Source organism: Nycticebus coucang, chromosome 16 (genome assembly GCF_027406575.1).
Source record: "Nycticebus coucang isolate mNycCou1 chromosome 16, mNycCou1.pri, whole genome shotgun sequence".
Lineage (NCBI taxonomy): Eukaryota > Metazoa > Chordata > Mammalia > Primates > Lorisidae > Nycticebus > Nycticebus coucang.
This window is the reverse complement of record NC_069795.1, coordinates 94222755-94236593: the sequence shown is the minus strand read 5'-3', so window position 1 is coordinate 94236593 and position 13839 is coordinate 94222755. Positions and strand designations below refer to the sequence as shown.

The window sequence follows — 13839 nt, the reverse complement described above, 5'->3', positions numbered from 1 at the left end:
GTCTTAATTCGCTTCTAAAGTCTGATTTAATTAAAAATAGCTTGTTGAATTGTTGCTTTAACACGTCCTTAGATATAAGATCATGAAAGTTGAATAGGAGCCCATTTTGCTTATTTCTTCATTATTATTTTCATCTTATTGCTAGCTTTGTACCCATAAGAAATTTAACTTTAAATATTAGTAAAGCCCTTAGAAACTGTGTATATTCCGGGCAAGAATAGATTAAAAAAAAAAAAAAATCCTTTTAGCCAAAAGCACAGGCCGAGGAGTACACCAAATCTCCTTTTCTCTCTAGGGAAAGAAAATTAAGAAACTATCCTAGTATTACAAATGTGCAGTCGGGAAAGCACGAGGCCTGTTTTTAAATAGTGTAAGTCTGGCCTGCGTTTCTACTTTTCTTCTTGCCACCTCCTCTCCCTTGATGCTTCCCTGATGCCTCCTTGGGGTCTGAATAAATAACTAGACCAAGCAGAGCCTGATTTTGACTTGGTATGAATCCCAGTATCTGTAGCTAACAAAGGAAGGGACTTGTGTGATAAAGATTCTCCCAAATCCCTAACAACAATATACCGTACTCTTTGGGAGGTAGAGATAGGAGTCAGAGGTGTTGGGTTTGTGTCTAGAATCCTTCCAGTTTAAGATTCTAGATCAGTAAGTGATTTGAATACTGTCACTCATGATGATGGATGGGTACAGGTAGGTGGGTAGATGGGTATTCATCTATAAAAGATTTAAATGAGAGAATGAAGAAGGAGAGTCTTGCCAACAGTAAAACACCCACACTTTTAGTACTGGGTGTGTACTGTTTGTGTCCTGCAAATTCCAGAGATGGGGCCCTACTAGAAAATCTGAAATCTGTTTTGCAATTTAACAGGGAAAAGAAACCCTGGTTATGAGAAATAGATAATGGCATTAGAAATAGGCTGTCACTCAGCGGTTAGTGTTTATACCAAGAAGTTCACCTTAAAACAGTCCTCAATAGCATTAGTATCTTTATATAGTCCTGCATAATGGTGTTTTTATTTATTTATTTTATTGATTTATTTTAAGACCAGAGTCTCACAATGTCACCCTCGGTAGAGTGCCGTGGCCTCACACAGCTCACAGCAACCTCCAACTCTTGGGCTTAAGTGATTCTCTTGCCTCAGTCTCCCAAGTAACTGGGACTACAGGCACCTGCCACAACACCCAGCTATTTTTGGTTGTAGTTGTTGTTTGGCAGGCCAAGGCTAGGTTTGAACCCACCAGCTCCGGTGTATGTGGCTGGTGCCATAGCAGCTGAAAATAGAGCTGGTGCCCTTTTACACTGAAAATAGAGCTGTTCTCTGAGGGTTAAATGCAGACTTGCATGCTGGCCTCTAAGAACCTAATCATTCCACAAATAGTTGCTAACCTTTGGATGTTGACTCAATAATAGGTAAAAGTTGTTATATTACAATTACTACATCAAGCCCTGTGGGGTTTGCATATATTATCCAATAATTTCAATAAGGTAACTTATTCTGTATTACAGATGAGGGAAAAAGGCCTGGAGAAACAACTGCCCAGAGTCACAGAGCTGACTTAAGACACCCCTCTGCTTTCAGAGAGCACAGTGTTTAGTATTACTTCAAGTTCCAAGTAATTTATAACTAATTTCAACTAATAGAAGGCAGAGAATAAGAATGTGGTGGTCTGTGAAGGATTGAGAGAAAAAAAATGTATATAGTAAAATGGGAAAAAATCTGGTTAACAAAGTGACTTTAATCAGTTTTTAGGTCTTATAAATCTCATTCATTAGAGCAAAGTTTTAGCTAAAAGTGATATTATCCAACTTTTTTAGCAATCTTACTTTGGTATGCCTTTTCCTGGCTGTTTCTAAAACAAAATAATTAAGAGAAAGATTTACTACCACTAATTTTCAGAAGGAAATGAAAAGGATGGTTCAATTGCAATATTTTTTCCAAGGTTTAAAAAAGACACTCATTTAAGTACATGGATTCTAATACATTTATTTTAAATCTAGTTTTTATAATATTCCATATCTATTCCAAACGTCAGTGTTGGACACACGTTATAGTAAAGTATTAACTCGAAAAACTTAATTCTAAATCTGGTGGTCTGCCTCTACTGTAAACTTGTTAAATTCCTATTGCAAACCATACTTAGTTTTCTTTAAATTGTTTATTAAATCAAGAAAAATTTTTAAATATTCTTTATGTTTGGTTAGCTGTATCTGTAAGCAAATAATGTGTATGATTCCTTTCAAGGTCAGAATGAATTTAAGAAATTCTTAAAAAGTTAAGCTGTACTTTGTATTGATACACAGTCTTTTTCTTATCAGTTGTTTTCTTTGAAAGGTGGAGGTAATGCTACCTTTTGGGAAAAAATTATGCCAAAAAAAAAAACTTCTTTGACTGATTTTTTTCCCCCAAATGTCTGGGGGAAAAAATCCCTTCCTTTTAATAAAGAAAACCTAATTTGGGGATCTTAGGGTAAGTGTGAACTTTTATATTGTTATCAGCTCTTAATAATATAAAGAATCTTTAGAAATTTCTTCTTGAAAGATAAAGAAGTGAGTGTAGTTTCCTGAAACAATGCAGCAAACTATTTTCTTCTAATACTACAAGCATCATTTCCCTACTTGTATATAACATGTAGTCTTGTCAAGAATCTGCTATCATTGTTTTACATCCATATGAAGAACACAGAAGGAAAACTAAGAAAAATACATGACTTTTTTAAACTTTCAGTTTTTACACTTTCCATTGATAAAACTTGTTGAGTCATTTTGTATTTTAAAGTGTAAAATTTTTGTGTATTTACAACTTTTCAAAAGGGGTTAAAATACCATTTACTTGGGGCTCTTTTTGCCTTTACCATTACTAGAGCTACTACTAGCACTAGCTGGCCTAGAAGCGCCGTCCACTGGTGAAGAGAAGCCTGGAAAGCTGAACTCTGATACTTTAACTAAAGTCTGAGAAGCTGACGTGTTTGTACTCCTAGATGACCTAGAAGAAAAACCAGAATTATAAATTAAATGCAAAATTTATAAGTATAGACCCCCTCGTTATTGGATAAATAATACCATAATTCCATAAGTAGTTAAAGAGACCAAACAGTATATATTAGTGATGTTAAAAAGTTCTTAAATAAGCCAAGAGAGAAAGACAAATCTCACATGTTCGTGTTCGTATGTGGGAGCCAAATATAAAAGAAGTTGATCCCAAGGAAATAGCAGAATGATAATTAACAGAAGGAAGGGAGGAGAAAGTGGGGCTAGGTAATGGATGCAAGAATATGTTTAGCTAGAATGAACAATATTTGATAACAGTGACTGTAATCAACAGCAAGTGTATGCTTTAAAATAATGAGTGGAATTAGAAAGCTCTGACACAACAATGTTAAATGCCTGAGGTGATGGGTACTCCAGTTACCCTGCATTGATTAATTCACTTTGTGTGCCTGTATCAAAACACCACATGTATTGTAACTATTATGTACCCATGATAATTAAAATTTAAAAATTAAAAGTTTTTAAAATAAGACCATTAAATTTAAAAAGGAAAAGAAAGGTGACCATAGTTTCAAACCAGTAGGAAAAAAGTTCAATAAGTATGTTTCTATATAAGCAAAAATGTTTTCAACTATAATCAATATTTTACAATTAGAATCATTACAATAAAGGTTTCCAACATATTAATAAAAGAGGGGCAAAAGGGTTTGGGTGCTGGCAAGAGTAATTAAAATGATAAGTTTTGTAATTTCAAGATGAAGAGTAAAAGCGAGAAGCATATTGATAGGGGTAAAATGGTGGGGTCACTTGAGAAACACCCATACAATACTGTTCTTTTTTTTTTTTAGAGACAGAGTGTTAACTTTGTCGCCCTCGGTAGAGTGCTGTCATACAATTCTGAAATGTCTCTCTGCCCTAGCTATACAATTCTGAAATGATAAATCTTAAAAATATTTTTTTGGGCAGCGCCTGGGACTCAGTGGGTAGGCGCCGGCCTCATATACCAAGGGTGGCAGGTTCAAACCTGGCCCCAGCCAAACTGCAACAAAAAATAGCCGTGCATTGTGGTGGGCACCTGTAGTCCCAACTACTTGGAAGGCTGAGGCAAGAGAATTGCTAAGCCCAGGAGTTAGAGGTTGCTGAGAGCTGTGTGAGGCCATGGTACTGGACCCAGGGGGATCAAGTGAGTCTCTGTCTCTATTTTTATGCAGTACAGCGATGTTGAATTACCTACTTAGTATACTTTCGCAGTTTGTTTTACTAATGAAACATTATCTTTTAGAACTTCCCTTTTTCTTTAGGAAATCTCTAAATAGACTAAAGACAAGTAATTTAGTAGCTGCTGAAAGCAGGAGTTTGGGAATTGTGAAATCAGGATCATTATTAATAAATTTTATTTTGTCAGCAAAACACAAGAGGATTTATTTCAGCAACCCTGGTAATAGAGTTCTGGATAACAATAAACTGCAGAAGGGGAAAAGATTCTTTTTCAGCAAAATAAAGCATGAATAAAATCAAATTCTGATTATGTAAAATTTCATAATGTTTTAATCACAAATACCTTATTCCATATGTCTGTACCTCTAAGCTGCCCTTTTATGGTTTAAAAAATTTCCCCAACTTCCAAATGGTAGATGTAACTCCCAAATTCCACTTAATCTCTGCTTTTCCCTAGAGAAATAGCTGATAGTCACAAAGCACTTGCACTATGATAAAAATGGTGACACCAGCAGAAGTCGGAAGGGAAGTCTTGCTCTGCTGGCTGCTTCTGCGTTTTATCTGTGTGACGCTGACCTAGTGAGGTGGTGGAGTTGGAGGGGAGACTGGCAGTGCGCTGGCCGGTCCAGCAGCTGTGGTGATGCAGGAGAGGTCAGATTCGTGCAGGTCAGCAGCTATGAGAGTTAGGGAGATGTTTGACTTTACTTACCTGACTGAGGACAGGGATGCGTGTGAAGAAGATCTAGAACTCTGACGGCTGCCCCTAGTACTCACTGTAGGGAATTCCAACCCATTCTGTAGGAATAGCCAACAGCAATCATTAGTACCACTTACTGCATGTTAGAAGAGAAATGTGTTTAATTAGATTCCGTTTATGATGATTGTATAACATTTTAATTTTAGTCAAAAATATACTTAATAGAAGGTAATGTATTACCTGTTGAAAGTATGTTTGAAGGATAATACGGATCTCAGTGTTTTCTTCTGTGACTTCAATTAACATTTCATCAATGAACTTGTGAAACTGTCTCACTTCACGAAGTTTGATGTCTTGTTCTTCTATTGTCTCATCTTTTGTGTCTCTCAAAAAACGTATTTCTTTTGTGAGTTTTGTACACTGTTGGTAAATAATTATTATATAAACTTATTTTCAGAACTTAATATTTTTTAATGAATGGAAGAAGATTTGAAGTTCCATTTGGGGCTTTGTAAAATGTAAACATGCAATGAATCCTCAACAATTAAAAAAAATGTAAACATGACAGGTCAATTTTTAAAAGACATCAATACCTGTTTAGTTACTCTTTCTAATTTTGGCTTCTGCTCCTCAGTTTCTTTACTTAGTTGAATTGAATAAGCCTGCTTCTCTGATAATTTTCCTTTGGTATTATTTTCTAAATGCTTGATAACTTCGAAAGTATTTTCCATGCTCTGTACAACATAACATAACATACTGGTTAGAATCAAATTTCCTTTTATAACTTGCCATTTGTCAAGTATTCATTTGATATTCATTTATTTTTGTATCCTATATACATTCTATTGATGGATACTAAACTCAGCCATGTGTTTTGGTCAATGACACACTACATACAGGATGGTGGTCCCATACTTAAGATTATAAAGAAGCTTAAAAAACCCTGTCATCTAGTAACATTGTAATGTAGTACAGCACATTTACATTTGTGTCTAGCACTGACAATTATCTACAGCATATAATATTTGATAATAAGGAACTATGTTCCCGTGGCTTGCTGCCTGTAGCTCAGGGGCTAAGACGCCAGCCACATACACTGGAGCTGGCAGGTGCAAACCCAACCAGGGCCTGCCAAACAACAATGATAACTACAACCAAAAAATAACCAGGCATTGTGGCGGGTACCTGTAGTCCCAGATACTCGGGAGGTTGAGGCAAGAGAATCGCTTGAGCCCAAGAGTTTAAGATTGCTGTGAGCTGTGACGCTGTGGCACTCTACCTAGGCTGACATAGTGAGACTCTGTCTCAAAAAAAAAAAAAAAGAACTATGTTCCTGGTTTATGTATTCACTACATACTTTTTATTGTTATTTTGGTGTGTACTCCTACTTATTAAAAAGGGTGGCGCCTGTGGCTCAAAGGAGTAGGGCGCTAGCCCCATATACCAGAGGGGGCGGGTTCAAACCCAGACCCAGCCAAAAAAACTGCAAAAAATTAATTAATTTAAAAAGATAAAGGTAAAATAAAAAAAAATAATATCCGGCAGTTCCTTCAAAAAGTATGCCAGAAGAAGGCCTTGTAGGGCACAACAGCTCCATGTCCCCTGAAGACCTTACAGTGAGACAAAATATGGAGGTACAAGACAGTGATCTTGATGATTCTGATCTTGTATAGGCTTAGGTTAATGTGTCTCAGTTTTTAGCAAAAAGTTACAAATTTTTGAAATAGAGAAAAGCTTTTAGAACAAGGATATAAAGAAAAAATATTTTTGTGTTGTTACATTGTGTTTGTGTTTCAAGCTAAGTGTTGTTACAAGAGTCCTTGTCTTAAAAAATTAAAATGTACAGTAAGCTAAGTCATCATTTTATTGAAGAAAAGCAATTTTAATAAATTTAGTGCAACCAAAGTGTATAGCATTTTTAAAGTCTACAGTAGCCAGTCATGGACGTTAACGTCCTAGGCCTTTACATTCTGCCATCACCAACTCACAGGCAGCAACTTCCAGTTTGATAAGCTCCGTTTACGGAGCTCTGTAGATGGACAGTATCGTCACTGTACTTTTTTGTGTTTAAATATGTTTAGGTACACACCATTGTGTTACAGTTTCCTGTGGTATTCAGTACAGTAACATGCTGTACAGGTGTAGTGTGACAGGCTATACTAGTCACTGCTATCCCATCTGGGTTTGGGTAAATACCCTTTATGTCATTAGCTCACTGACAAAATTGCCTAATGACACATTTCTTATATTCTTTTTAAGAAACACATGACTGTTCTTATATATTAAATTTTGTATATACATTCCATTGGAAAGTATTTTTATGGCACTTGGGGAAAAATAATACAAACGATGATTGAAATACAATTTTTAAAACATGCAATTCATGCATCTTTTAAACTTTACTAGTAAAAACCAAATAGGGCCTGCTTCCCAAGCTTGTTGTCTTCAGTGATCTGCCTTAGTGAATACTTCCCACTGGATTATTTCCATCTTTCACACTTTTTAAAGATGCAATTAATATGATCTTTAAGGAATTAAACAAAATTCCACTAAATAGTGGATAGATCATAATTAACTATGATCTATCAACTAACAACAAGTACTTTTCAATGCTTAGTGCTGGGATATTAATGAATTAATACTTTGATCACTTCTTTTTTTCTCCTTTAAATGACTGTTCTCTCCTACTATCTACTTCCCTAAAAGAGGCTCTAACTGTCTTCTTTCTTCGTGCAAGATCAAAAGAATGCTAGAAGTGAAGTATGGGTGGCGCCTGTGGCTCAAGGAGTAGGGCGCCAGTCCCATATGCCGGAGGTGGCGAGTTCAAACCCAGCCCCGGCCAAAAACCACAAAAAAAAAAAAAAAAGAGAATGCTAGAAGTAATGAAAATGATAGTAGATTTTTATCTAGGGCCTATTACTAAATAGCCTGTAGAATTTACCTGGATATCTTCTTGCAGCTCTCTGATTTGTCTTTGTTTGTATCTGTACTTTTCAGCAGCAGACCTTTTTTGTTCTTCTAGCTGAATTTTTAGCTCATACTCCCCACCTAGAATTTAGAAAAACTAAATTTTCACCATACTATGTAAAAATCAATAACATAAACATTAATATTTTTGTTATGAAAGGTTAAATTTATCTACTTGTAGAAAAACAGTACAGGCATCCAGTAGCCCTTTCTTGTTTTGTCAACATAGACCAGCAATGTGCTATAGTTTTTTTCTGTCTGGAAATTAATTCCCCAGAGAGGCGTTATGCCATACGCCACTAGGTTATTATTAATAACAGAAATAACACTTTAGCAAGCCACTTACAGACCAGGTGTGGGGAGAGGAAGGGGGACCAGCTTTTCTGACCCATTCAGACATGGTGCACACTTTGTTCTCCATGTCCCACAGTGTCCTTTCAACTACACAATTTTCACCGTATATATTTATTTTAAAAATATAAACTCCTACATACTAGATGGAGTCACTTTTTTAAAAGATTGCTTGTAATGTTTGTTGCAGCTGTTGAGCACCTGCAGGGTGTTTTCTAGAGCATAAATTTCTTTTTCAGCTTTGTTGATCTTTGCATCCAAACTGTCACCTTCCCTTTGAAGTTCTTCCTTTTCTTGAGCAGCCTATGAAGTACAGAACAGCACTGATGAAAAGTGTTTATCACGGGAGAAATATCTAATTTGTGGCAGAAAACAGTTAACTCCTTTAGTTAATAGCTAATATCAGTTAACCTTGGTGCCTACATATGGCACCATTTATTTCTTGTATTTGTTTTAAAGCAGAAGACTAAAGCCCAGGCCTTCAAAATACGGAGTTATCAAAGTTTACGTAAAACTCCCTGGCAAAAATTGCCAAAAAGTTGTCCAGTATAAACTTGGACAAGAAATAAGGTTAACTAGAAGGAGGTTTGAAACTAGATATTAAATCAGAAGAACATTTCTGGCCAGAGAAAGGTTCAGGAACAATTTCTCATTTCAGATCTTAGCGAACAGGTACATATTTTGCAGGTAAGTAGACATTTTTAAATTTAAAAATTAATTTTAGAAAAGATCCTTGTGATAAATGTGGCTGACAAAAGATGAGGTCTATAAATTGCTAAAATGTCCTCCATGAGTGGACATACTCAGTGACTTTCCACAGTCACTGTCACTGCTCTCTAGAGTTATACCCAAACAATTCCAAAAAGAACTCAGATTAAAGGTTGACAGAGATAGTACACATATATATTTTAATACGGCAGAAACCCTATTGTTATTCAAAATCAACTAATAATTTTATTCAGTCCCTATGTATGTGTATTTAAACCAGGATGTGGAAAATAAGAAAGGTAAGTTTAACATTGTAGATCATAAAATATTCACTAGTATTGGTTTTATTATGCTTCTGAACATGAGTTACTCATGTCGCTTTGTAACATTTTTAAAAAGCTTAACAAAGAAATGATAAAAGATATTAGATAAATTATATCTAATTGCTTTGAGTCTAGAATTGACTAGAAATTAATTTCTGAATTAATTTATCTGAAATGTAGTTTAGTGGGACAAAGCTGAAATGAAAACAGAGGTTAGTTGTCGGCTGACTTAAGTTGAGTCACATTAAATCCACTTCTCTGAGCTCAGTTTCTTCATACTTATTTACCTTATCCCTGATCTAATTCCATGTACAGCCTGAAGTTCTGTAATGAAATTCTGATTCCATTTTCTTAATCAGGGATTATATAATGTGTACCTTTTAACTTGGAATAGAATAGCATAGCTGGTATTTGTAAGAAATTGTCATTACTTCCTCTCTGGTATTTTCAAGTAAGTCTATTGGATAGTTTCATTAAATTGTGGTCAGAATGAGATTTTTTTTTTATAAAGATGAAGAGGAATTTGGAAATGAGATTTGAAAGATACCAGTGCTTCATTAGTTGCTAATTATATTTTTCAGTCTTTTTTTGTCATATACTAATGCTAGGGCCAATGAAAGGACAAATAAAACCTTGTATGCCCCAAAGACCAGAGGCTAACTGAAGGACCAAAAACAGGGAGGTTATGTGTCCCTGGAAAAATGATTCATAATATGTCGCTATCCTAACTTAGTACCTCAGAAGGTGACCTTATTTGGAAATTGGATCTTTGCAGATTAAGATGAGGTCATTAGGATGGCCCTAATTCTACGTAACTGATGTCCTTATAAAAATGAGAACTTTGAACACAGGGATGATTATGTGAAAAGACACAGGAAGAAAATCACATGAAGATGAAGGCAGATATCTGGGTGATGCATCTATGAACCAAAGAACGCTGACTATGGCCAGCAAACTACAGAAATTAGGAGAAGGCACAGAACATTCTCACCTCACAGGGACCAGCACTAAACAACAGCTCTCTCTTGGATTCTAGACGATGCATTTCTATTATTTAAACCATCTAGTCTGTGGTACTGTGTTACATCAACCCTGGACACTAATAAAAGAGGTCAGCAAGCTCTGTATGCAAAAGCCAGATAGTAAATACTTGAGACCTAAAGAGCCATTCAGTCTATGTTAAAACTACTCGACTCCACCACTGTAGCATGAAAAGCAGCCATAGAAAACACGTAAATGCACGAGTGTATCTCCAGTTCTTATTTACAAAACAAGCGGTGGGAGCATTCGGCCAGGGTCCAGAGTTTGGTGACCCCTCATCTACATACATGTAGAAAACATAATGTAGAATTTGGCACTGTAACCAAATTCCTCTTAATCAGAGAAGTAAAAGAGTTCTTTGTGGAGAATGTAAGAAGTCAAGGGAAGAATCTTGAACTGACTGCATTTAAATCCTAAATCTACTATATTGACAAACAAACTGAAAACCACATTGAAGAACAAAAATCAACTTCTTCTAATTGACAAGTTTCCCCAGGAGTGGAAACGACTAAAGAATTAATATTCAAATAATTAAAAATTCTCAACAAATATAAAATAAACATTTGTCAAAAGATTTATTCAACTTACTAATAAAGGAACCTGTAAGATGATTAGTTCAAAGGAAAATTTGAAGAACAAATTTTGTGATATGGACACACAAAATCAGAAAAGCTGAAATGAATTTGCTGATGATGTAAAACAGATTAATATCTTTTGGGGTGATAAACTTTAATGCGTGGTTTGTCTTTTCTACAGAGCAAAGTTGTATTTCTACTGGCCAAAATTCAGTTGCATTGTTAGCAACAAGAATCATTTGTATTGGGCGGTGCCTGTGGCTCAAGGAGTAGGGTGCTGGTCCCATATGCCAGAGGTGGTGGGTTCAAACCCAGCCCCGGCCAAAAAAAAAACCACACACACACACAAAAAAAAAAAAAAAAAAAAAAAAGAATCATTTGTATTATCATCAGTTATTTACAAGTTACCATCTATCCTTACAGAGTCGTAAAATAACTTAGTTAATAGAACAGTCAATGGCATGCCTATACAATCAGATAACCCCCAGAATGTCACTAGAAAATGCCAAGAATGATGTCACCAAGCAACGGCATCACTGCACCCAGTAATTGCTTTTCTCCATTTTTAGGTCATAGATAATTTTTCCCACTATAAACTAGATTGAGTTTAGTTATAAAGTTTCATTTTTACAGAGGCAAGACTGACTGAAGTGCTATGAGTAAAATGTTTAAACAAACTATATGGTAAAAATGGGAATAACTGTGTGGCAAGCTGTGGATCCCAGAGGAGATGGAAGGTAAAAAGTGTGGCATCTGGAAATTGGGAAAAGTAAAATAGCTGCAAGTCACTTAAGATACTTATTTTATTAATATGTCATAAAACGTGCCTGCTTTCCTATAAAGTAGGTTAGTCAGCATCATCACAGCAGTGACAATAATGATAGCTAATATGTATTGATGACTATTGTACTAGGCACTATTCTGAAGACTTTACATATATTTTCTTATTTACTTTTCCCAACAAAAGTAATAATGTTATCCTCATTTTGCAAATGAGGAAACTGAACTTACTCAAGATCATCTACTTAGTCAATGATAAAACCAGGATATGGAAAAAGGAACTCTTAAAACCAATACTTTTACATAACCCATCAACCCTGGTTGGAATTATAACATCTATGCACTTCCTACTTTCTAACAGACTTGTGCCAACCCTCTACCCCTCAGGAACTTTTAAAACCTAGAAGAAGGGGGTGGCTCAGTGGGCAGGGCGCCGGCCCCATATACAAAGGGTGAGGGGTTTGAACCTGGCCCAGGCCAAACTGCAACAAAAAAATAGCCGGGTGTTGTGGCAGGCACCTGTAGTCCCAGCTACTTGGGAGGCTGAGGCAAGAGAATTGCCTAAGCCCAGTAGTTAGAGGTTGCTGTGAGTGATGCCACAGCACTCTACCGAAGGAAATAAAGTGAGACTCTATCTCTAAAAAATAAATAAATAAATAAATAAATAAATAAAATAAAAAATCTAGGGGGAAGAGACAAGATGGCTGACTGAAGCCAGCCTTCCACAGAGGCTCCCGTCCAGTAGGAGAGTTAAAGGACAAAAATTCAGCAAGTAACCTGGTGGATTTGAGTTGCATTAAGAGAGAAGTTTGAAGAACGCACGTCAACCCCGCTGAGGCAAGCTACAACCACAAGGATACAAACAAAAGGTACAAAATCCATCACCAAGCAGATGGGAGTCCCCTCCCCCATGAGAACGATTCAGAGTGCCCCACAAACAATCGGGCAGAGTTCAAAGGTCCTCCCACTACACTCCACGGGAGAGACCCTCTAAAAACTAGACCTACCTCCTCTACTAGGATGCCACGGCGTCCTCCTGCCAGGCATAAAACTGTATAAACTGTATATAGTCTCTACCTGGAATTCTGAGCTCCCAGCATTCCCCTCCCCTCACACTGAGGTCTGGAGGCCAGTCCCCCAGGAGTTCAGAGTCTTGGGTGATTTCTCTAGGGGTGTGGACGGGGCCTCGACTGCAGCTGGTTGGTGCCAGCTCCAGGGCACTGGAGTGAGGAGAGGACGGTCGGTGGAGAGGGGACCACACCAGAGCGGTGGTTCCCTGAGGCACAGTGCGACAGCTGTCTTTTGGTGACAATACGACCAGGCATAAAACTGTGTAAAACTGTGTGTGTTCTCTGCCCGCAACCCCAGGCTCCCAGCGCTCCCCGCACTCCCCTCTGCTCTCGCTGCAAGGTCTGGAGGCCTGTCCCCCAGGAGTCCAGACTCTTGGGCGATTGCTTGAGGGGTGTAGACAGTGCTGGGCTGCAGCCGCTCAGTGCAGACTCTGGGGCACGGGAGCGGAGAGAGGACAGTTGGCCTGAAGGGAGCTGCACAGGAGCAACGGTTGCCTGAGGCATAAAACAGCAGCCCTGTTTTGCTAGCAATACGGCTCACTACCCAATATTCTGAAGCCACACCCGCTGTCTCCCTGGGCAATCAGAGACTCTGAGTATAGCAGTTGCCTGAGGCAACTCCAACTTGCAAACCCGGGAAACTCCCAGAGCGGGGCTGACCCAGAGGTCCACTTTACTGAACCTAAGACGCACCTCGCCCTCAAGGGATCATCAGCCTATAGACAATACAAGAGAAAAGACAAGCTGATTTGGAACTCAATTCAGCTTCTCTTCTGCAGGGGAACGGCAAAGTTGTTCTGTTCTGTCAGTAACATTAATCAGGGGCGAGACTGGACCTGAGTGAAAAGCCCTCAACCTTCATCAAGCACCCAAGGTTGTCAGGCCTCACCTCCTCCTGCTAGAGAGAGGCAGAGCGCAGCGGCCTGGCAGACTTCCTTGTGATTCAGGCAGGTACAAACTCCTGGAGTACCGGTTCACTACAGGCAAATGGGTCAGCCAACTGCAGGGCTATCAGTGACTGGGTGTGAAGTGGTGCAAGGTGGGGAAGGAGGCAGCAACCTTCCCAGACTGATCTATTGGCTAGGTGGCTCCTCCTGACTCCACGCAGCACTGG

The 13839-nt window shown here is 37.8% G+C and overlaps 1 protein-coding gene across 1 annotated transcript in view; it reads right to left on the bottom strand.

Moving 5' to 3' along the window:
- Positions 1 to 40: 40 nt before the first annotated feature.
- The window catches only part of CCDC39 (coiled-coil domain containing 39), a 129104-nt gene continuing 115305 nt past the window's right edge, over positions 41 to 13839 (bottom strand). The window contains exons 15-20 of the mRNA XM_053565127.1: positions 8372 to 8531; positions 7852 to 7958; positions 5504 to 5644; positions 5151 to 5330; positions 4923 to 5008; positions 41 to 2990 (exon numbers count right to left, since the gene is read on the bottom strand). Coding sequence (XP_053421102.1) covers positions 2834 to 2990; positions 4923 to 5008; positions 5151 to 5330; positions 5504 to 5644; positions 7852 to 7958; positions 8372 to 8531 — 831 coding nt within the window. The 3' untranslated portion in view covers positions 41 to 2833. The remainder of the gene's footprint in view (positions 2991 to 4922; positions 5009 to 5150; positions 5331 to 5503; positions 5645 to 7851; positions 7959 to 8371; positions 8532 to 13839) is intronic.